This window comes from Mesoplodon densirostris, chromosome 18, assembly GCF_025265405.1.
Source record: "Mesoplodon densirostris isolate mMesDen1 chromosome 18, mMesDen1 primary haplotype, whole genome shotgun sequence".
Lineage (NCBI taxonomy): Eukaryota > Metazoa > Chordata > Mammalia > Artiodactyla > Ziphiidae > Mesoplodon > Mesoplodon densirostris.
The window spans coordinates 35,565,784-35,589,089 of NC_082678.1; the positions used below are offsets into that span (position 1 = coordinate 35,565,784).

Below are 23,306 nucleotides of genomic sequence, written 5' to 3' on the forward strand. Positions count from 1 at the left end.
CAGTTTATAAAAATATATCTTTATTATTTCAATGTTCTTGCATGATACAGATACCTAGTCATATAAACATGGTCTTCCTGTTAAATATAAATTAAACACAAAAAACTATAAACAAATCAGCAATATTACCGGAAAATCCTTCCAAACCATGAATCCTTATTAAAAATGTACACAGGGACGATGAACCAATCTTAAACTACCATACTCTGAAACTTAACTGCAGCCAAATGTAAACGTTTAAAGAAGCAATAGAGGGCAAAGTGATATGGAATAAAACTATGATGGGTTTCTCAACTCCACATACAGTGAGCCAGGCCAAACGACTCCATCTGACATTTCAGCAAAGTATCCTCTTTGTGTAAAAAAGATCGGGGTCTGTCCTCAAGCTACAGGGTAATTTCAAAGCAACCACAGAAGAGCATGGCCAGAAGACTTGGTGGTCAGATAACTTCAGAACACGAATTCCAGATGATCCAAAGAGGAGGAAAACATCCACTCCACCCCAAAAGGCATTCCCAGAGCCCTAACTTAAAACCAGATTACTAACAATGACTACAGATCAGAACATAACCTGAAAATTCACAAAACTCACATATGCATGCTCTACCTGGAAAACCCTTGCTGAACTTCAGAAGAGAAAGGTTCAACCTCAAGAGAGGGTATGACATTGCAGCTAAGATATCCCAGGTGGAGCTGGCCTGACATGTTTCCCTGTAAATTTTGAGATCAGCATCCACGAGAGGCATGAGATGCACACCTTCCTCACGTTCTTCTCTCCCAGGGGTGCGCGAAGGTAGGGGACTAACCGTCACAAGTCTCCCATTGCCCTCTTCAGGGCTGGAGCAATTCAAATAGCTTGCGGGATGGTGCCAAGAACTACACCAGGCCTGCATCCCACACAGAGGGCAAAGTTCAGCCCCAACAGCTTCCATTCCTTACTAGGAAACAGCTTCACGCCAGCAGCTTGGAAATGGGAGGACAGCCTGAGAATGCCACCAGAGCCCTGTGTCTGAGCTGCACGGCACGGACGGACGTCACCACATCCCAGGAGGCCCACCCAGACACAGCGTCCCAGGACGGGCTCAGCTGCGAGGTTCCACGGCCGCGGGGCTGCGGACGGTGGACATGAGGTGCGACTTGTAGGTCTTGCTCAGGCCCGTCATCCAGAACTTGAGCAGCTTCACATTGTCCTCCTCGGACGCCCCAAGGACACTCAGGAGCCGCTGTGTGTCCTCCCTGGGCCGACTGTCCACCTTGGTGAACTTAAAGAGGACCTTCACTTTGCTGTAGAAAACCAAAACCAAACACTCAGCTCCGGCAGAACCGTCAGAGAGTTCTGGTCCTGGGGCCTGAACGGCTTCCAGACCAGCAACGGCTCAGCAGGCAGAGCGGGAACTGAAACGGGAGAGACAGCACGGCAGAGCGGCAGTGCGTGCCTGCACCCAGGCTCTCCCAGTTCCCCACCGGTGCTAACGCTGGTGCAGCCAAACAGGGAGATTAAAAAGACAAATGTCCCTCCCATTCATAAAAGGGACAGGTGGCTCCTAAGCTCCACTGTACCGTCTGAAATCAGAACAATGTTTGACTAATTAAATTTGACAGAAAATTACTAAGAAGGCGGGAGGAAATACAGTAACTTGCTTAATAAGGAGGGAACATCTGCTACCTGACCTTCCAATTCTTAAGTTAACTAAGCATCAAAAATAACTGCCTCCCTTGGAAAGCACAGAGCAGTGTGAGGCTCACGGGTGCGGGCTCACCTGCTCCAGGTCACCCAGCCAGGTCAGCACGTGGTGGAGCCCTGCACCTCTCCTCCACACCCCCTCCTGCAGCAGCCACGGCCTCACCTCTGTCTCTGGCAACGGCTCCTGCTTCTCCTGCTGCCGGCAGCCCAGCCCTCCCCTGAAAGCACAGACTCTAGGGGCCGAGGTGGCACCTGCTTACTTCATCCACTCCTCCTTGAGGCAGACGAGGCACTGGTCGACCACGTCCACCGACAGATTCTGGTTGGTCAAAGCCGCTTCCACTTTACTCAGGATGGTGGGGCCAGCTGGGGACAAGCGGGGCACGGCGGGTGGGTCAGCACGGGCAGGGCAGGGGCAGCCTCAGCCCTCCCCCCAGCCCACTCGCTGGGGAGAGAGCAGCCCTGCTCAGCGGCACCCACCTCGGTCTGCGACTACAGCACTCCCACTGGTCACCACGAACTCGTGCTTGCTGAGGGACTGCTCGTCCTCACACCCGGCCGGGTGCAGGCTGGAGCGGGCGGCCGTGTGCACTTCCACCACCACAGCAAACTCTGCAGCGACACAAGACACGCTGCCCGTCAAGTACTCTTCACCCCGGGACAAAGCCCCTCATTTGCGGCTCCCAATCATCTCAGATCATCTGGAGAAAACTCCAGCCTCCTGAGCTGAACACTCTGGCACTTAAAATCTTTGGTAGCTTGTGAATAGAGTTAAGGGTTCACTTTTGAGTCAGTTAAACTAATAATGCACTGTATTATATTACTACAAATCACTGCGTATACCTCCATTGGTCTAATACTAAACAGCCCTGGGAGAGTGGTCCCGCTACAACATAACCCATTTTACAGATGGGAAGACAGACTCAGAGAAGCTAAGTGACTTGCACAAGATCGCATGGCTAGCGGTGGTAACAATATCAAGCCCATCTCTGAGATGAGAGCCTGTGTTCTGAACGCTGCCTCTTGGACTCATGGCCCAGCTGGTTGCTGAGAAAGTGACAGCTCTGTGACCAACCTTCCCACCGCTCTCACGGATGTGCCTGGAGGAGGCCTAGACGTGCCAAATGCAGGGATGTGCACCCACAAAGGGATGTGCTGATCCTGACCCCCCCAAACCAAGAATGAGGGATGCTGATCAGCTTCCTGGCTCTCTGTCTAGAGCAGTAAGCTTGTCAGTCCTGAGGGCGGAGGCGGGCAGAGCAAAGGCCACTGAGCTGATGAACATCAGGGATGGATTTAAGGCAGATAAACACAGGAGAACAGAAAGAGGAAGGAAGACCACAGGCGGAGGGTTCAGTCCAGTGGGCCTCCTGAGCCACCTCAGGGCCCCAGGACTGGGACCCGCCCCACAGAGAGCCACACCCCAGCAAGCGGCCCAGCCCAACCCTCACCCATCTTCAAGACAGACACTAGGGGCCTCCCTGGTGGCGCAGTGGTTAAGAGTCTGCCTGCCGATGCAGGGGATACGGGTTCGTGCCCCGGTCTGGGAGGATCCCATATGCCGCGGAGCGGCTGGGCCCGTGAGCCATGGCCGCTGGGCCTGCGCGTCCGGAGCCTGTGCTCCGCAACGGGAGAGGCCCGCATACCGCAAAAAGAAAAAAAAAAAAAAAAAAAAAAAAAAAAGACAGACACTAGAAGCCAATGCCATGGGGAAAGCTGGTCCTGCAACGTGGATCTTCCCACCTGAGGCCGGCAGGCATCGTCCTCAAACCCACAGCTGAGGTCCAGTCACGTGGCTTCACTTCTGAGCCCTGACGTGCAGGGGCTCAGCCCAGACCGACGCGGCACGTACCTGAGGCCAGCACATGGGGAGGGATCTGCACGTGGGGGCCGAGCCCCAGGAAGTTGCAGCGGTAGGCCTCCTCATACTGGCTGCTGTAAGGGATGACGCGCACACAGCCCACGGGCAGCATGGTCTGAAGGACAGAACAACCCAGAACTGAGTGCTGCCCCGCCCAAGTCCCTCACCCACACCCCACGAGCCCCCTGCAGCTCGGTCCAGAGCCCTCTCATCCCGGCCCGCTCTGCAGGGTTAACTCTTCCATCATTCTCTGACTTCTCAGATGTTTGTCTCTTCCCTCACCCACCAAAGGGATTCTAAGTTGTCTGAGAGATTGTTTCATCTTGTGCCTTCACGGGCCCAGGCAGAGGGCTGGCACGCACACACGCTCAGAGCCGGACCTGGGCCTTGGCACCCCCTACACCTGTGGGACGGAGACAGCACGTCACATGTGCACTCCAGCCGGCCCATCGATCAGGCTCTGTGCAGAGGACCACGTGGGGACCCAGGCCCGCCTCTGTGGCACAGGTGGCTTCTCAAAGGGATGCGGGGCTTGGGGAAGGGCGGATGAGAGAGTGATCAGTCTGTCAGAACAGCATAGACTCCTTGCTCGAAATGAAAGCCAAAAACGACTACCTTTTTTTTTCTTTCATTTTTTTTTGGCTGTGCTGCGCAGCCTGTAGGATCTTAGTTCCCTGACCAGGGATAGAACCTGGGCCCTCGGCAGTGAAAGCACAGATGAATACCATTTTTAACAGTGGAGAAAAACACACAGATCTTAGATTCAGGAATGAACCTCTGCAACGAGTCTCTGACACATCTTAACAGATTTTTTAAAAACCCACTAGGCCAGTACCATCCTGCCACAAAACACAAAAGAAAGAAGATCCTCTCACCCGAAGAACTTCAAAGGCTGAATGGACAAGGTCTGCATCTCTACTTTTCCAGATCACCTGGTTCCCCATGAGGACGTGCCAGGCCAGTGTGCGGAAAGATGGGGCACCCAGGACCTGAAAAACACGGTGCACTGCTTTCTGTCCAGAGGAAGTTATTTGTGTGTTCGTCTAGAAACTTTCTCTGTAGAGTGAAGGAAGACGGGCAGGAGAGAGGAAGTCACCTATCTTCTCGGGGAGGCTGGGTGACTTGCTCGAAACCAGGAGGAGGGATGGCCCCGTGCTCACACCTGAAGGTCCGACCCCAGAGCTCTTGTACACTTCAAGATCTTTTCCCCAATTCTATTTTTAAAGATTTGAAGCAGATAAAGTATTAGCTCTTTGCAACATGTACGCTCTCTCTACACCCTTAACTTTGGCCTCACCACTCGAAAGAGAGCCAGGGTTGTGAGTCTTCAGCACCAAGGAAGAGCTCGGTCTCGATGCCGGAAGCCCAGGGCTGCCCCGCTGAGCGGATCCATGTCCGGAGCCCCAGCCTCTAACCATGGTCTCTGGGGCTGTGAGTCTCTCAATCTAGGGGCTGTGATTTCCTCATCTGTCCTGTTTTTATCCTGCTTTAACCAGCTCTAGTTAACTCCATGGCACTGACGTTTCAGAGGAGCTCAGCCTGCTGTCTTAGGGCTTGTGAACACGGCCAGAAAACAAGAGGAGGCTGTGGTACTGCCTTTCACCGCCCCACCAGCCCCCGAGGACTCCACCTCCGGTGGGATCCGAGCTCCTCCCCAACTGTAATCCTCATTAGCCGCAACCGACTGTAATCAACAAGGACTGTGGCGAAATCAAGGACGAGTTAAATGAATGGTTTTCACCCCAAAGCCCCACAGAACACCTGCCAGCAAACCAGGCTTTACTTCATTTTCCAAAATAAAAATAACTGTTTTCTGACAGAATTCATGCTCAATGTAAAAGTAAACAGAGAGAGGGTCTACGAAAGGCCAGCCTGCTTTGTGATTTGGCAGTCACTCCTGCTGCCCTCCCGTGTGGCGAGCTGCGCCCCCACCCCCACCCCCGCGGTGCAGGCTCCTGCGGCTCCTAGCGAACAACCGGCCCTTGCTCGGATGCAACTCCTAGGGTCGCACGTTCAGGTTGTTTCCAGTTCTTTGTAAGAAAGGCCACTGTTTTCAATTTGCAAAGCATCTATGCTGTGTGCAAACCAACAATGCTGTTCAATTCCTTTAGAAGGTTCCAGAATGACAAGATTAGAGAACCATGAGAAGCCAACCGTTGGGCCTTTCTTTAGAGAAAGCCCCTCCATCCTCACCGAGCCTGGGGCTAAGACACCCCAGATGCCCCCTGTCATCTACAGCCACCCACCAAGAAGGTTCTTGGTCACTCCTGAACACAAGAGACCCAAAGGACAAGGTGTGCTGGATGGAGATGAGCCGGAAGGAGAGGATGGGGCTCTTCTCCTGAGTTTCTGGTCCAGGCTCTACCCCTCTACCGCCTACCTGCCTCATGTGCCGAAGGGATTTAAAGACAGAGAGCTTTCGGGGCTGCCAGTTTCCACAGTCTGAGAGCAAGGACGAATCCGTTGGGCACTTGGTCAGCTCCCGTCCCTCGGCCCCCTCCGGCAAGACAGGGGCTTTCTCCTCCTCTTCAGCCTCAGAGTTGCCCCAGCTTTCTGATTCCTCTTCCAAGTCTGCAAGACAGACAACAAATTCAGTTACGAAATGTGCGTCCCTAGATTCCTTCGTTCTCTGGATGCGAGTCTTTGCACACGACCACTTCAGCCCAAGGCATCTCGTGGTTAAACTGGTCAGAAGTCTACTGATTTCTGGTTCGGACCAGTTGTCTACTCTACCTGCTGCCACTGGAGTCCTGGGGTGGGCCAGGAGCGCTCAGTCTGCTATGTTCTGTCCACTGCTGGTTGGAAAAGTCAAGTCAACGATAAGGACGCTAACAGTGTGTGGGCGCTCCCCTAAAGAGGTCCACACGTTCTGTCCTTTAATCCTCTCGCCTGCCCTGGGTCAGTACTGTTCTCCCTGTCTTACAGAAAGGACTATCTGCTATCTCAATGCATCATCACGACAACCCCAGGAATGCAGCCTCCTCACTGCACAGCTCGAGTGAAGGGGCCTTGCTGTGCACACAGAACACACACATCTTGGAGCCCGGAGCTGAAGGCAGGTCTGTACAAGCTGCAGTGTGTGCTCTGAACCCCATGCTCATCTTGTGACCAAAATACAATCCAAGACATGACAGTGAGCACTGCATGCCTGCACTTCTCTCTCTCCTGACACACTCGGCTCTCCATGCAAATAAGTCTCACCAGCAGACTGCCCGTGCCACCTTCACTAACCTAGACACCTGTAATCGCTATGATAAATGGTTCTGGGCTGACCGTACCGTGAGGGCGCAGAAGTGGACCGCGCTTCCGTCTTCTCTGAGTGAGCCCTGCCTTGATGAACCCGCCCGCCCTCCCCTTCGCAGGGGAGCCTGCTCAGGTGCAGGTCACCGGATGACAGGAACAAGCTCGAAACAGCTCCAGCTTGTTACGGTCAATCATTTGCAAAAAGAAGCACGTTGTAACAGAGGACACACAAGACGCATCATGAGTCTCGTTCACCCCACCCCACATTTGAGATCCTGGACCTACGTCACTGAAAATCCAATCATCTCCAAAAGAAAAGCAGACTCCCAGACTCCCCTGGGCAGTTACTTAGAACACCCAGATGTGGAGATCTGATTGCAAACCTAGGGAGGGCGGCCCAGTTACCAGGAGGCTTGGGAACCACCGCGCTGATGAAAACCTCGGGTCCAACTGAAGGACAACATTTTACTGCTGACGAGCAGAGAGCAGGTCCCCATCCAGACAGGTCGAGTAAGTGCTTCTTGTACAACAGGGACACAAAAGCCTCACTCGACCCACCTCTCCAGAGCGACAGCCCCTGGGGTGGTCTTTCCCAACCTGCCCGGACAGACTCTTACACGTGACTGTCAAGGAAGATGAGGCAGGAAATCACAATAAAACCACGAAAAGCAAAGGGCCAGCTTTTGCAGACGCTGCTTCTGGGGTCCGCTCCGTCAGCTCTCTCTGCTGGGATGGAGGAGAGGGGAGCTGAGCGCGGAACGACCCCAGGCCACCGCCGGCAGAGGCTCCCGGCACGAGCACCTCCCAGCTCACCCGCAAGCTGCTCCATCTGGACCAAGGTGTCCTCAGTGGGCGCGCCTTCCAGGAGCTTCTCAGTCAGCCGGCTGCCGCACGCCTTCAGGAGCCTGGGAAACAAAGTGCCACCTATGCAGTGTTCTCGCCAAAAGGAAAACTAGACCCGAAGCCAATCAACCCTCTTGAGCTAATGACTGGTTAACAGAAAACATGGGCATAAAAGAATGAGTTGAGTACCACCACGAGGATTCGATCAGACAGAGGGGTTCCTACAGGACGCACAGCCCAGGCCTCCAACAAAAGGCAGGGAGGCTGGGGCAGAGGTGCACGAGGCGCTGCTCTAGACTAAGAGGCCTGGCACGATCCGCGCCCTGTGGGGTGGAGCGCTGGTCCCAATGCCAGAGTCGACTCTGAGGCAAAGCAGGAAAAGTGAACGTGGACTGGGCTGGATGATGCTAAGCAATGAGTCCATTTTGTTGGATGTGATAATGGGTTTATGGTTGAAGTGATACAACTAAGATTTGCTTTAAAAAACATTCCAGAAAAAAAAAAAAGTGAAGGACAGATGAAAAAGCAGTAAAATGTCGCTAACTGCTGAAGTAGGAGGGTGTGCAGTTCCTTGTAGTATTATACCTTGGGTCTGTCTGAAAATTTCCCAAATTAAAATAATTTCTAAAAGACAAGAGGAACTGTCTGTCGGGTGGGGGTGACAAATATTTTCCTCTTTAGTTTGCAGGTTCTCAAGAGCTGCACTCAAGGATTTACATGTGAGGAACATCACCCACACCAGGACCTGATTTAGGTGATGCTGCACAGGAATGAGAATCTGGGGGGTCTTTGGAAGGAACGTATCCTGCAGTGGGAGGAACAGAGACAACCTGTGGCCGGAGGACAGGCTGTGGTGGATTCTAAGTGTGTCCACAAATCTGTCGATACTCCTCCCTTCCAAAGGCGGAGCCCGGCCCTCCCCTCCCGCCTAGGCTGGGCTACTTCTAACAAGACCAGGTGCAGGCAGGGCCTGTGTGTCGCTAAGGCTGGGTCGTGAGAGCCAGCAGAGCCCACCTCACTCTCCCAGGATCACCCGCAACCATGGCCAGACCAACCTGCTAGCCCTGAGGGAGCCCAGCCTTCCCACGACAGCAGCTCCGCCTGAGAACCAGAGCCAGAACGGCCCAGCTCAGCCCCCACTCTGAGTCCTGACTCACAAGTGCTGTGCAAGACAAGCATTCACTGCTGCTCACAAAAAGGGAGAGACCACTGATCTTGGTCTAGGAACTTCACCTTAAAATTATCGCTGGGAAGTGAGCTCCGCCTTAACGAGACTTCCATGTGCTCAGGGGCGAGAAGGACTGAACCCAGCTCAGGACTCACGCGTCAGAGCACAGACCTGTCAGCAGCTGTCCCCCGCAACCTGTGTCCCCCCCAACCTGGGCACAGTCCGGCCAACACCCCAGCAGCCACGAGAAGACCAAGTCTGGTTACCAGGCGAAGGAGGTGTGCAGGCACGCCCACAAGCTGTCATCGTTTGTCAAGGACGTCAGCGAGCGGGCAGCGTTGCCGTTCCTTTGGTGCAGGAACGGTGTGAAAGCAGTGTTCATCCTCTGGGCACGCTGTGGGCACCCAAACTGCTCCGCCTCGAACACCTGATGCACAGGGGAAGGGGAAAGACCCTTAGTGACAAAACCAGCCAGCAGCCCAGGCCCCAGTCTGCTCTCTGGGCCAAGAGCAAAGGAGGGCCCCAGGTCTCATCCGAAAGAGAACAGCTTTGTCCCCCAGCTGGATCAGAAGCCACCTGAGAAGAGGCTCAGTTAGGAGTCTCTCCTGCAGCCTCCCCGACACCGACTCATCGGCACGTGACAGGGCTCAGGGGGCATCTGCGCTTTCCAGGCACCCCCGTTTCCAGGCACGGGGGGTTTCCGCTGCTCAGACCCCGGTGTGGGTGGGACATGTGACCACTTCCTGCGAGGAGGGGAGAGGAGCCAGGCCTCCAGCCCCACCTATGCACCCCAGCAGGCAACTGAGCAGCAATGCCACTCCAGCCTGACCACAGCAAGCAGACCTCTGCTTGCCTGTGATAGACGCAGAACATAAACAAGCTGCTGGGGTTTAAGCACTGTTTGCTACCAGCGCACCACTGGCCTATCCTGGGCCGCCCCGGAGATGCAGGGCCGTCGCTGGAGATGCATGGTAGGTGCGGGTCTGTCACACCATTAGTGGACAGGCTGCTGAAATGATGGTCAGAGGAAGCAGAGACAGCAGGGATCAAACCAGGCATCTGACTGCAGTAGAGCCAGAGCCAAAAGAGAAGCAGGACAGTGACAGACTTCAGAGAGACACTGAAGCCAGCAGGACCGGCTGACCCCGGGCTGATCGCCGCAACTCCAACTCCACGGCGGCCAGGGGACCCCCAGTCAGGAACGCTGCCCTGCTCCTGGCCCCTCGCACAGAGCCCTCCCTCCCCGCCACCCACTGCCCTGCCTCGGGGCCACCTTGAGCGCCTTGCCCTGGAGCTCGTCGATGATCCCACGGATCTTGCCCAGCAGGAAGGGCCAGGAGTTGATGAGGTAGATGCGGTCCATCATGATGGCGATGATGCTGTACCAGCGCTGGAAGCCCCGGGCCAGGCTGTCCTTGATGAAGAACGTGTGGCTGAACACAAAGCCGTGCTGCTCGTCCCCAAAAAAGATGGGGCCCTCGCGGCCGGGGCACACCTGGGACACAAGGACAGCTGCTCCAGGACACCGCCCTCTGCACGCTGCAGCAGTCAAACCCTCCTGCTCACTTTTCTTTCTGTGCTAATTAATCAGCATCAATTACAGGGAGAGCGGAAAGGGCACGGATGAGAAAGGAAAACTCTGCTTTCATCTCTCCTGTGACCAAACTTCCTAAAGAGAACGTTCGTTACCATGAAACCCAAGGACCAGTAGAGTAGGTTCATTAATTTTTCTTACCTTGAGTCATAAATGACTCGTATACAAGTATTACACCTACCCCAGGCTCAGCTTTGCCAACATCACCCACCTGGAATATACCAGAGAACTGGCAAGTCAAAACAGCCACTGCAGAGTCCATGTAATAAAAAATCTGCATCTGTTACGTGTAGGAGAGAACCTGGGTCTCCCTCACACACAACCCCACCAGACACGATCAGCTGCCCACCAGCAGGGACACAGCCAGGCGGGCACATGGCAGCAATGAGTGAGGACCATCAAGTGGGGCAGTGACAGGAAGCGTGAGCGACTAGACTGTGGACTCTCTGTGACAAAGACACAGAAGCTAAGACACCTCGACAACGGCAACCACTTGTCTTAGAAACACAGACTCAGGCGTCGGTGGGCTCAGAGAGCACGTGATGAGCACTGAGGCTCTGACGTGACAGAGACGACAAGAAGGTGACATCTGACGGGAGCCACACACCTGCAAACACTTCACACCTTAGCAACACGTCCACGAAGAACGAATAATGAAAGCCTGGTGCTTAAAATGGTAAGTTAGCAACGAACCAGGGTGCAACGTGACTCACTCCGGGACCTGCCCAGCCGTCTCCGGGCTGCCGTCTGCCCTCCTTCCCATAACCGACACGGAGCTTGCTCAGGGCGTGCTGGCGTGCACGTGAGCAACTCTCGCAGAGGTCCCAGGTCACGGGTGCTCACCTCACAGCTCAGGCTCCGCACACAGGCCTGGCGGACGATGCTGAAGAGCTGGGGGTGGTTGGGGTGCTGGTGACTGACGTACTTGATCGAGGTCTCCTTGTCATGGCTGATGTACCCGGGATGCCCTGCAGCAAGTGACCGGCAGCCCTGCCCACGAGAAAGAAAAGAAAACCAGTTAGCCAGCAACATGCTTGCTGACTCTTATGCAAATCTCAAGCAGAAAATTCAATCTGTTTCGCATAAAAACAACCGGCTCCGGGGCTTCCCTGGTGGCGCAGTGGTTGAGAGTCCGCCTGCCGATGCAAGGGACACGGGTTCGTGCCTCGGTCCAGGAGGATCCCACATACTACGGAGCGGCTGGGCCCGTGAGCCATGGCCGCTGAGCCTGCGCGTCCGGAGCCTGTGCTCCACAACGGGAGAGGCCACAACAGTGAGAGACCCGCGTACTGCACACACACACACACACACACACACACACACACACACACACAAAATGGCTCCTAGAGTTATACTTGACTGAGGATTTCTGTGTTTCCCGAGTAGGAAAGTCAGGATGCACACATCACAAAGGTCGTCAGAGGGCATCGAATCTACTGAGCACGGAGATCACTGGACCTCCTCTACTGGCACTTACGCAGCAGGGACCCCAAAGAGCTCTGTACCCATCACCTCACCTAATCCAAGGAGCAAACCTGTGAGACAGTTACCGGGAGAATCCCCACCTCACAGGCAGCAAAACTAAGGCCCGGAGCCTCCGTCCTCGATCCGGGCACAACCACTTGGCAGGGACCTCGTGCCAAGGGAGGCTGCCACACTCTGGCACTGGCGTGGCTGCCTGAGAACACATGCTCAGACCCCCTGCCATGGGGAAGGGACTGGACCGGCGGCACTGGCTGCTGCACCCTGAAGCCACTGTCATGTTGGCGCCAAGGCTGTGCGCCCCGGCGGCAGCCCCCAACCTGGGACTGCGCACAGAGGCCCCGGAGCCAGCCCCTCCCTGGGCGATGCAGGACACCTCCCAAGGCCGTTCCAGCTCAAGGACCCGCCCCCAAGGCCCCCACCGCCCAGGCCTCCTTCCTGCCGGCCTCTCCATCACAGGCAGCAGCCGTTCACAGCGGAGGGCCCTCCCCACCTCTGCTCCCGGCCCTCGAACCCTCACAATCAATCAGTCAAGCTCGAGCTCACCGACTGCTTCTCAGTGGAACCAAGCTAACACAGCTGCATTTCTGTCCACCCTGTAGTGACAGGTCCAACGCCACCCTGATTTCCAGTCCCGACCCAGGGCTCCACGTGAAGAAGCGGCCTGGTGCGGGGACCTAACCTCCATCCCCCAGAGCTCACGAAGCGGGCAGGGTGCCCGCGAGGAGGACGCCAGACTGAGGGGACGGGAGCCGAGAAGGCAGTGCATGGACACGAGTGAGCGAGGCGAGGTTGGAAGGGCAGGCCCCATGGTGGTGGCCAGCGTTGGCTGGCCCAGAGTGGTTTGAAAAAGCTAAAGCTGGGACAAAGGGAAAGGACCAGAGGGAAGGAAAGCAGCAAGCGCACACCACATGGCCCACGCCCGTGAGGCCACGTCCACGGCATGCGGCCTCCTGTCCACCCCCAGGAGGTCAAGCCCGAGCCCCGGCGGAGAAGAAATGCCCCCAACGCCCCAGGAGACACTGGCCTCGCACATGTCCGACTTCTTGGGTCCCGGGCTGCTGGACTCCGCGCTGGCCCCTTCCGCCGGGCTGTGGGCACGGATGCGGCTGCTCATCTGGATGCCGCCCTCCTCCTCCTCAGCGTGCTCGCCCCGGCCGGGGCCGTCCCCACTCCCCGCCCCTTGTGGAAGCGGGGCGTGCAGGACCTCCGTGCAGAAGAGCGTGCGGGGACCGTGGAGCTCGCAGAAGTGACAGAGCGCGACAATGGCATTCATGGTGCCCTGGAGACTGTGCCAGGCCTGCTGGGGAGAGGAGGGAAATGCCATGAGCTGGCCCCAGAACCTGCCGGCTCCGGAGCCCAGCAACCTCTGCTGTCCTCAACGGGCTTCTGTCCAGCAGAGGCAGGTCACCCAGCCAGGCAGCACTGCCCAGCACCCACTCTGGGCCAGCACTGCATCGGCTGCAGGGGACACAAAGCAGACACCGTCCCTGCCCACAAGGAGTTAGGACAAAGAGGAGGGGAAACATGACACGGGATCACACAGAAACCCTTCAGTCAGGACCGTGCGGCGGGGCCACGAGGTGGGCGGATGGGGACACATGGGGACACACACAGACACACACAGACACAGAGACACACACACAGACACACACACAGAGACACACATACACACACACACAGATACAGACACACAAAGACAAAGACACACACACACACACACACACGCCGCTGCCCTGGGGGCATCTGTTCCACGGACAGCAGTGGGGCGGCTCCCGTGTGCCGGGCGACGTTTCAGGTGATGACACACACACACACAGACACACAGACACACACACACAGACACACACACACACACGCCGCTGCCCTGGGGGCATCTGTTCCACGGACAGCAGTGGGGCGGCTCCCGTGTGCTGGGCGACGTTTCAGGTGATGACACACACACACACAGACACACACACACACACACACGCCGCTGCCCTGGGGGCATCTGTTCCACGGACAGCAGTGGGGCAGCTCCCGTGTGCCGGGAGACATTTCAGGTGATGACACACACACACACACACACACGCCGCTGCCCGGGGGCATCCGTTCCACGGACAGCAGTGGGGCGGCTCCCGTGTGCCGGGCGACGTTTCAGGTGATCACACACACACACACACACACACACGCCGCTGCCCGGGGCGGCTCCCGTGTGCCGGGCGACGTTTCAGGTGATCACACACACACACACACACACACACACACACACACACACGCCGCTGCCCCGGGGGCATCCGTTCCGCGGACAGCAGTGGGGCGGCTCCCGTGTGCCGGGCGACGTTTCAGGTGATCTCACACACACACACACACACACACACACACACACACACACACACGCCGCTGCCCGGGGCGGCTCCCGTGTGCCGGGCGACGTTTCAGGTGATCACACACACACACACACACACGCCGCTGCCCCGGGGGCATCCGTTCCACGGACAGCAGTGGGGCGGCTCCCGTGTGCCGGGCGACGTTTCAGGTGATCTCACACACACACACACACACACACGCCGCTGCCCCGGGGGCATCCGTTCCGCGGACAGCAGTGGGGCGGCTCCCGTGTGCCGGGCGACGTTTCAGGTGACGTGATGCTGCGTCACGGAGCTCACCCTCCAGGAGGGCAGGGACACGCGGCACACCGCTTCCTCTCGTGCGGTGACCGTATTAGGGACCCAAGGACAGGGGTCCAGGGCAGAGAAACACTGGAGGAGGTGGGATGTAGTTTCGGACAAAAGGGCTCCCAAGTGACAACTGAAGGAACAGAGGGCGCCACGGGGGCTGAGGAGGGGCCGTGACGGGGTCTGAATGTCTGCAGAGCTGGGGGGTGAGGGCAGAAGACAAGCAGGAGCTGGATTTTAGGGGCCCTTCTAGGCCATGGTAAGACCTAGAACTTTTCTTCAAAGATTAGAGAACCTCTGGTGGGTTCCGATAAGAAACACAATGAATTAGAATGTTATTTTAAAAGATCGTTCCGGCCACTGTGCAGGAGCCAGGGTGGACGCAGGGAAGCCAGCTGGCCTGGGCCAGGGAGGGCGGGGGAAGGCGCTGAGGACCATCAGAGCGTGACTGTGTCCCAGAGAGATACGCAGACGCTGCTCACGGGCGGACTGTAGAGCACCCAGAAGGAAACAGGGTACGTGGGGGATGGGAGAAGGCGGCCAACAGCAGCGCCTACTAAGCCTGCAGTGGAGATGATGGCGACAGGCCATGGGACATGGGAGTGGGGCAGTCAGGGCTGGGGCACCTGGGCTCCAGAGCTCAGACATGGGAGGGAGGAAGAGTCGGTCAAGGCGACAAAGGAGGACAGGCAGTGAGGTGAAGTCCGGAGACCATGTGAGCAAAATCGCCCTGGAGGAGGGCAGCAGAGGGCGGTGGGGTGGGGTGGGGGGCGTGGTGGGGACGCAGGCGCACGTGCCCTCTGCGGGGAAACCTTAAAGGCGGGGTGTCTGTCCACTGGGCTCCAGCAAGTAGTGGAGAAACAGAGGCGGGACAGTGACAGCCCAGTCGACATGACACGTGGGACACAGCAGGCCTGGGAGCCAGGCTAAAGTGGGAACAAGTCTCCTCCAGACCACAGCAGCCAAGACAGTACCTGGGAGCCACATGTGGTAGCTCAGATCCGAACTAGCGACGATGAAGAGCCCCCTTCCTGTCTCACCGGCCACCATTTTAAAAGGACAGCACAGACCGCGGGAGGGACATTTCCACCACCACAGAAAGTTCTCTTGGACAGCGGTGCTCAAAACGGTGAAGGGCAATTCCAGCTACCGATGTCTGACTTAGTGGACACCAGCAGGATCCAAGCCCTCTTGTCTCTGGAGAACGCCACCCCCATTACAGAACCAAAGGTCAGACATGCTCTGTGCTCACCCCCTGGTCGGCAGGCGCAGGCCTGAGCGTGGCCTGGCCAGTCAGAGGCACCTGCTTGGGACACTGAACCCAGAAGACAGAGGCAAGAGAGCAGACGGTGTGAACACACACGGCGGGCGCGGGGAGTCCGCAGAGCGGGTCCCGGGAGTGGCACCCTCGCCCACCGGGCCCGGCGGGTCCCTCCACGGGTCCTCGAGAGGCCTCCCGCTGGCGGCCGCACTCGGAGCCACTTCTCTACCCGCCTGCTCGCTCTGCCACCACCCGATGTCTGCGGTCAACCACTCAGCTGACGTGGGCCGCCCACCTGCCCGGCACAGGCTAGAGCGCGAGGGTCAGTAGGAGCGGCAGAGGCCAACCCAAAAGAGACATCTGGGGGTCAGGGGACGGGAGGGGCAGCTGGAAGCCATGGCGAGCCAGGGCACGGAGGGCTCCCGGAGGGAGCTGAGCAGTGGGACAGAAGACAGCTTAAGACAGGAGGACATTTAGCTGGAAGACCTTGAGTTCCACGGAGATTCTGAACAGCAGGGACCAAGAGGGCAGGGCTGGTGAGAAAGGCCCAGAACGCTGCCCCCAGACCTCCAGCGGCTCACTCCTCCTCACCTCCCCTCCCTGCATGCCCCGTGCTCAGAGAGGGCCCTCCGCAGTGCTCACACCCGACCATCACTGTCTCAGTTCCCGACACACAGCGGGCACCAAACTGACGGGTGGTGGACAAGTGAATTTAGGAGCTGCCTGGAGAGAGGACAGTTGTTGCCACAGGAAGGGGAATGCTCGTGGATGATGTCAACACAAACCTCTATACTCAGCAGGACCACACAGCCACCACCCCGCCCAGGTGACAGCCAGCAAGGCCCTTTCCAAACGAGTCAGGCAGTGCAACGGTGGTCAATACCTCAGCTCTAAGACTGACGCTTTCTAGATAAGGAAAAAAAGTCAGAGCCAATTCTAAGAGCAGTGGGCATGGGGGAAAAAAATGCAAGCAGCTCACAGCCAATCTCAAATGAGGACATCACACAGAGGACGTGGTTGTGAACGATTCAGCAGCCCACTTGCCTTGTAAGCAGCGGGCGACAGAAAGCTGACGTTGTGGTCAAAGTCTAGAGCAATGTTTCATAAAGGAGCCCTCGTGATACAGATACTTATATGTAAATGTCTATATAAAACATAAGATATTTAAAAATACAAAGTCCTCATCCTTCCTGCTCTTGGTAATAAGGGGGCAGCAGCCACATCATGTCCGTTTAACCCTTCCGGCCACAGGCCCACCCTTACGTGGGAAGGAGAGAGCAGAGGTGATGTTGCTAAGCTACTTCCCAGCATCCAGGATCAAAGTGCGCCAGGCTACTCTTACTTTGTTTTAAATGGGAAGCCCTCCTGTCTGACAAGAGTTCTTACTATTGGGATCAGGAGTGCCACAGCCTAGATAAAACAGCTCTCCAGACCTACGCACGCGGAAAAACGTCTGTCTCCAGCCCAGAGCAGCCAGGTGACCTGTGACAGGTCCAAATACCTCTCTCGGCACCAGCCTAAAGCTGAGCCCCACAGGTCTGGGAGGGAACGATGGCCCGTGGCACCCGAACTAGGGCAGCATGAGGCCGGGTCTCCACTCACGGTCCGATTCCAATCTCTCTCTACCGGATGCCCAGCAGTCCTTCCTTTCCAACCAGCCTTCCAGAAACCAAGAGGCAGAAACCCTCCTCCGCCCGACGGGCTCAACATTATACCTTGAAGGGTAGGGTCCTGTCCACGCCCCCTCCCATCGCGACAGTGACGTGGGCACGACCCCCTCCCGCGGTGCACCCTGGCCCGGGTCCCTCTACCCCACTACGGTCCGCCCGAGGACCACGGAGGGTTAAGGATGCGCTGAGCACGGCAGCTCTCGACCCGCATCAGACACGCTGCAGCTCCCCGACGGCGGCCCGGCCTCGTGCACGGGGGACAGGCGTGTGACACCCGAAGGTACCGCGGCGTCGCGCCACTGTCACTCAACCACTGGTAACCTGGCGCCTCAGCATGTCCTCTCGGAGACCCGGGTCCCCCGGCCACTCCGAGGGCCCCCGCAGGGCTGCCAAGTATCCCCGCGCTGGGGACCCAGTGCCTCCAGCCGCCGCGACCCACCCCTTCCGCAACCAGGCCGCGCCCGACCGCACCCGCCATACTGGTCGCCCCCTCAGCTCCAGGGTCGCCGGACCCTGCCACCCCGCCCCTCAGCCCGGCCGGCGGGCTCGGCCCCCGTCGCCCTGGACCGCGCGGCCCGACTGACCGGACAGGCCGGGGAGCCGCCCTGGCTCCAAGCGTCTGGGTCTCCGGCCCTCCTGGGTCTCCGGCCCCCCGCGCCTCCCCACACCCTCGGCCTCCCTCCGGGAATGCGGAGTGGCTCCTCTCACCGTGTACCCTAACAGATCCGCCGCGCCCGCCTCGGGGCGCGTGACTCGGCCGGGAGGTACCACCGCCCGGGCCGAGGAGGGGGAGCGGGCCGTCCGACGCCCACCCCGCGAGGCGCGCGGAGCCCCGCCAGACTCGCAGCCCGGGAAGACAGCACGAGCCCGGCAGCTCCAAAGTCCGGCGGAACGCTGCAGCGGCTGCCCGACTCCCTCCGCCGCCCCAGCCCGTGCCCCCACCGAGAAGCCCGGAGTGGTTCCGCCCGCGCGTGCGGGGGCGGCGGAGGAAACCATTCCAGGAGAGGGGAAGGATGCTTTAATTAAAAAAACGTTTTTAAAAGAGATTTCAGGAAAAATATATCTATCCCAGGACTCCCAGTCCACACCGAAGGAAGAAAGAAAGAGAACGTCGCGACGTTATAAAGGAAGCTGTAATTCCTTTTGGTTTCACCGTTAGTTTTCATTAAATTTCCGATGGAACCAGTCTTCGGTGGAGCGTGCGGGCAGAGGGCGGGGCGGGAGGCGGTCGCCCGGTGACGCACGAACTGCGCGACGCCGGGGAAGGTGGGGCGGGGGTGCGCATGCGCGACTGGCTCCCTCTCTTCCCTACCGAGCCGCGCGTCAAGTTTTTTTTAAAAAACGTAGTTATCGAGTGATAATCTTCTTGAACGTGGGCGCCTTTTATTCAGCCTGTGTACTTAGAGATCAGTCCGAAAGCCCTCAGGGCGTGATGTGACGTGGCCGAGGGCGAGGCCGAGGGCCGGGGGTTGACTTGCGGGACCGCTTGTCTCTGGCTCTTGAATTTTACTGAGTTTGCCAAATGCTCTTTGAAAGCCTTAGTGGAAAGGTTCCAGAAATGTTTGCAGCCTCCTACTATGTCTGTGCCTTTCTAATTTGTAAAAGAAAACATTTCCAACAACTGTAATCTTGTTATTTCCCATTTTCTCTTAGTGGTAGGTGTTCTTGAAACATTGGTTAGTCAAGTTTTAAGTCAAGAAAAAATTGCTTTTTCATTTTGTAACTTTAATTCCAGGAATTAATTTCCTCAGTTTGTCACTGGAGGACACCATCTTGCTCAGATTATCTTTATTTCCATGATGATAGGCTAATGGAGGTCCCAAGTGAAGGAAGGTTTATTCAACCACTGACATTTTCAATAAAACTCAACGCGCATTCGACGGCAGCTCGACCCCATTTATTCCATTAATATCTTTCCCAGCACCACTTTTGGAGGTGCTTTCTCAAATAAATCTATAAATCTGTTTAAAAGTAACAACTACACGCCAATTCCTTGAATTAGTGAATTGTACCAAGGGTTAATTAAACTGACTCAAAGAGGATAAACTTTTAGGGACATTCAACAAGAGAGACATCTCAGAGGTCAGAAAATGTAACCCACCTTATCAGTGGGAAAGGCGATCAAAACTCAGCAGCAATGTTCACAAAGTATAGGTGACAATAATCCCCAATAATGCTCAACTAAATGAAATACCATGCTAAACTCAGAGCTTCTATCCCATAACAGGAATCTTAAGAAATGTTACCAGAAGTGTTGGATGTACCCTTGCCTGGCATTTACAGTCCAGAACATGTTTTTCCATCACTGAAATGGGCTCAATCAGAATGAAAGATTTCTTGATACTTTTCTGCCTTCCTACTGCCAAACGAAGGGGCTTTACTGGGGATGTATTGACAACTGAGCATCCAGACTGACGGGGTGCTTCACGGATGCCAGTTGCCAAGACCACAGAGCCAAGTGAAGAGAAAAAAGGAAAAGTCTCACTGTGAAAATGTCCTGTGAGGTTTTCAGGTGCACTCTCCCTAACATATGCCCTTGTGTAGCTATAGAATACAGCTGGGCTTTATCTCCGAGTCAAAACCACCATGTCCCTGAATTAGTTTTCAGTTTCAGAAAGAACAGGTGTATTTTATTTGTAGGCAAATTGGATCTAATACTTCTAATCATGTCATTATTTTAAGGGTACTATAATAGGTTCCCTGTTATAAGAATAAATAATAATCCCAGCTTTCATTTCTTGCAGCAACCAAGACAACATTCCCTGGGTTTTTAGATATGTGTAACAGTTTGGGAGTCTGACCAGCTGCTGAACGGCAGCAAGCAAGTAAATGGGTAATATTTCAGAAGGAGAACTCGTGCAGGACTTGTATATCACGTTGAGGTTTTGGGATATTAGACAGTCAACTCTGCGTATAACGTGTCTGGCCAGTTGCAAGGCAAGAATTACTAGTCGTCCAATATTATCTCTTAAAAAAAAAAAAACCTAGTGTTTATTTTGCATTTTTTATCACAGCACCTTCAGAAAACTTTAAAAAAATTAATTCTCCTCCCCAATTAGAATTCAACTGATAGCTTGCTTGTGTTTTCATCTAATACTAGCTGCTTCTTAAACCCCAAGCAGCTAGTTTTTAGTCTAATAATAAACTTTAACAGTCCATTATGGATACAGGCTTATTAAATGCCTTTTACAATTAGCAAAAGTTCTCTGGTTTCAGCTTTTGATTTTAGAACAGGATACAGATAGGATTTTGTCTTTGTGCACCACCGTTAAGTAATTTAACTGCCTAAAAAGAGTAGCCATCATATTTCCCCATTCACAATTATCTGATTTACCCTGTCATTTATTTTCTCTGGGCCCTTTGCAACTGCTCAGGCTTACATGCAAATAACAGTTTTCTTCTACAAATTGGCTACTGTTTCAAGCTGCAACCCAGAAACTTAGAATTTACAAATCCAAAACTGCATCTTTGAAAAGCAAGTAATAGAAGAGGATGAGAACACAAGTTGACCATTGGCGTAGGCAGAGGAGGGAATGTGAACAAGGACGGTCTACCTGCGAACGCCACGCTTACAAAGCTGAGAGCTTTATAAGACCCTCTGCTAAATTATCTACTGGAAAAGTAAAAGCATTTGTCCCTGGTTAGATGACACAGGCATTATTATATCCTGTTACTAAGGCTAGTTAGGATTCTTCCCAGGAATGTTCTATTATCCAGCTTTGTTTGGGATTCTGATATACTAAACAAAGTAAAGAAGGTGCCTTCCATGCAGGCCAGAAAAATTCCATTATTGCCTATTTAGTACCATTCTTTGGCTCAGAAAACATCTACTGTCATTTCAAAAACATGCAACCAGATGTTTCTTTAAAGAATACCTTATACTGGTATATCTCAAACTGTAGACCTCGCAGACCAAGCATACTCACCTAATAAAGTCTAGACTAGAAGCTGAATACTGTCCCTTTGAGGGGAGCGGCGGGGGGAGGTTTCCACTGGGCACCGATACAAATAGAAACACATATAAGGCAAGTACTGAATTCTGAGGGTGATCAGTTATTCTCGTTTATCTGGAGTACTTATCAACATTTGAGTACCGTGAAAAGACACACTTTAAGAGTCCACAGAGAAAGAGTAGGTCCACTAATGAACACCAACCCCAGGCTACATCCTCGGACCTCAGAAACTGCCCTAATTGCCTAGGTGCAAGCTCACCATCTTCTGGCACCACCAAAATGCTACAGGTATTCGTAAGTGAACGTGGTCACAAAGTGAGCTGCTGCTGAGAATTAACTCCAAGGAATGGCTAAGGCTATCTTAACTATTCACGCCAACAGATTCTGGTAACTATTCAAAAACGAGACACAGGCATTGCCAGGCAACGTCTGCTCAGCATGTGGGGTCTCATGCTCACTTCTAGTAACAAACGAGGCCACTCATCTTGACCCAAGATTTTCAAAAGCAACTGCTGTCGAGAGAAACCGCTGGCCAGTTTAATAGAAACAATGTAGTAGAGCCATTAACCACACATTAGAAAAGGGGAAAAAGTCTCCCAAGGAATTCACAGAATGTAGGTGGCTGGAGGAGGTGCCCAGTGGAACTGGGTCCCCGACTGATTGTGGAGGGGGAGGCCTGCCTCCTGGGCTGTATTGCCACGTGGACACGGGGGCTGCAGTGAGGCGGATCCCCAGCACCCTGTCAGGGTCCAGAGCCGACTGCATGGGGGCCTGCTCCTTCCCTCCTTAGGTTTGCAGAGCTCTAGCCCCCGAACCAAGAGAACACACGAGGGCAGGTGTGAGGGCCGGGAGTGAGGGCCCTCCTCCCCAACCCCGACAGGAGGGGCTCACATGACTGCCCTGCGAACGCGGGACCAGGCCCTAAACACCGGGCCCTCTGGAAATCAAAGTTTCAAAATAATGCGGTGTTTCAATGAATCACTATTCGGGGAAAAATCTAAGAGTGTCCATCCACATCAGGAGCCCACAAGAAAGTTACTTTTTCCTTAAATAGCCATGACTGGCAACTACTAGAATTCTCACAGTTGAGGTGATTTTAACTCAGATCCAGGTAAATGAGAAGTTGTCCAATTGTTTTTAAGAAAACAAAACTGTGTAACTTGCCACACTGATAGAAGGAAAAAAAATTTTTTTAATAAATTTATTTATGTTGGACTTCTTTGGGTCTTCGTTGCTGCCTGTGGGCTTTCTCTAGTTGTGGTGAGCGGGGGCTACTCTTCGTTGCTGTGCGTGGACTTTCTCTAGTTGCGGTGAACGGAGGCCATTCTTCGTTGCAGTGCACGGGCTTCAGTAGTTGTGGCACGTAGGTTCAGTAGTTGTGGCTCGTGGGCTCTAGAGCTCAGGCTCAGTAGCTGTGGCCCACGGGCTTAGTTGCTCCACAGCATGTGGGATCTTCCTGGACCAGAGCTCGAACCCGTGTCCCCTGCGCCACCAGGGAAACCCGGAAAATTTCCATTAGATATTTCCTCTTTCCTAAGTACAGGCACGTGGAAGTACACATGAAAATGACATAGCTCATCTAAGCTGGAGAACTGAGAGCATGGATGAGGGGTCAAATCCAGCCCTCGCCTATTTCTACGTCGGCATTACTGGAGCCAACCTCACCCTCTCGTTTACAGATCAGATGCTCCGTGGCTGCTTTCCTGCAGCAAAGCAGTGGTCGTCATGACAGACCACATGACCCCAAAGCCTCTCTGTTAGAGCAACCTTTTAGGCATGAGGTTTCAGTTTCTTTTTGTAAATAATGAAAATGTGCCTGACTACACAACTGGACACATTTTAAACAGCGAATGTTACTAGCAAGAGGTTCTTTAAGCACCAAATTCCAGT

At 54.9% G+C, this 23,306-nt stretch overlaps 1 protein-coding gene across 5 annotated transcripts; it reads right to left on the minus strand.

Moving 5' to 3' along the window:
- Positions 1 to 35: 35 nt before the first annotated feature.
- FLCN (folliculin) lies at positions 36 to 18,395 on the minus strand. Of its 5 annotated transcripts, none has more exons than XM_060081764.1 (12): positions 18,172 to 18,395; positions 12,903 to 13,175; positions 11,237 to 11,383; positions 10,073 to 10,294; positions 9,066 to 9,226; positions 7,602 to 7,693; positions 5,926 to 6,116; positions 4,421 to 4,534; positions 3,537 to 3,660; positions 2,165 to 2,296; positions 1,945 to 2,050; positions 36 to 1,284 (listed from the first exon to the last, which is right to left on the minus strand). In XM_060081764.1, exons 2-12 carry the CDS (start codon positions 13,149 to 13,151, stop codon positions 1,083 to 1,085), a joined length of 1,740 nt encoding a protein of 579 aa, XP_059937747.1. In that variant the 5' UTR covers positions 13,152 to 13,175; positions 18,172 to 18,395; the 3' UTR covers positions 36 to 1,082. The 5 variants fall into 5 exon arrangements, with proteins under 5 accessions (XP_059937747.1, XP_059937748.1, XP_059937750.1 ...); XM_060081765.1 differs by having other exon boundaries at positions 12,903 to 13,178; XM_060081767.1 differs by lacking the exon at positions 18,172 to 18,395 and adding an exon at positions 18,048 to 18,165 and having other exon boundaries at positions 12,903 to 13,178.
- Between the last annotated feature and the right edge of the window lie 4,911 nt (positions 18,396 to 23,306).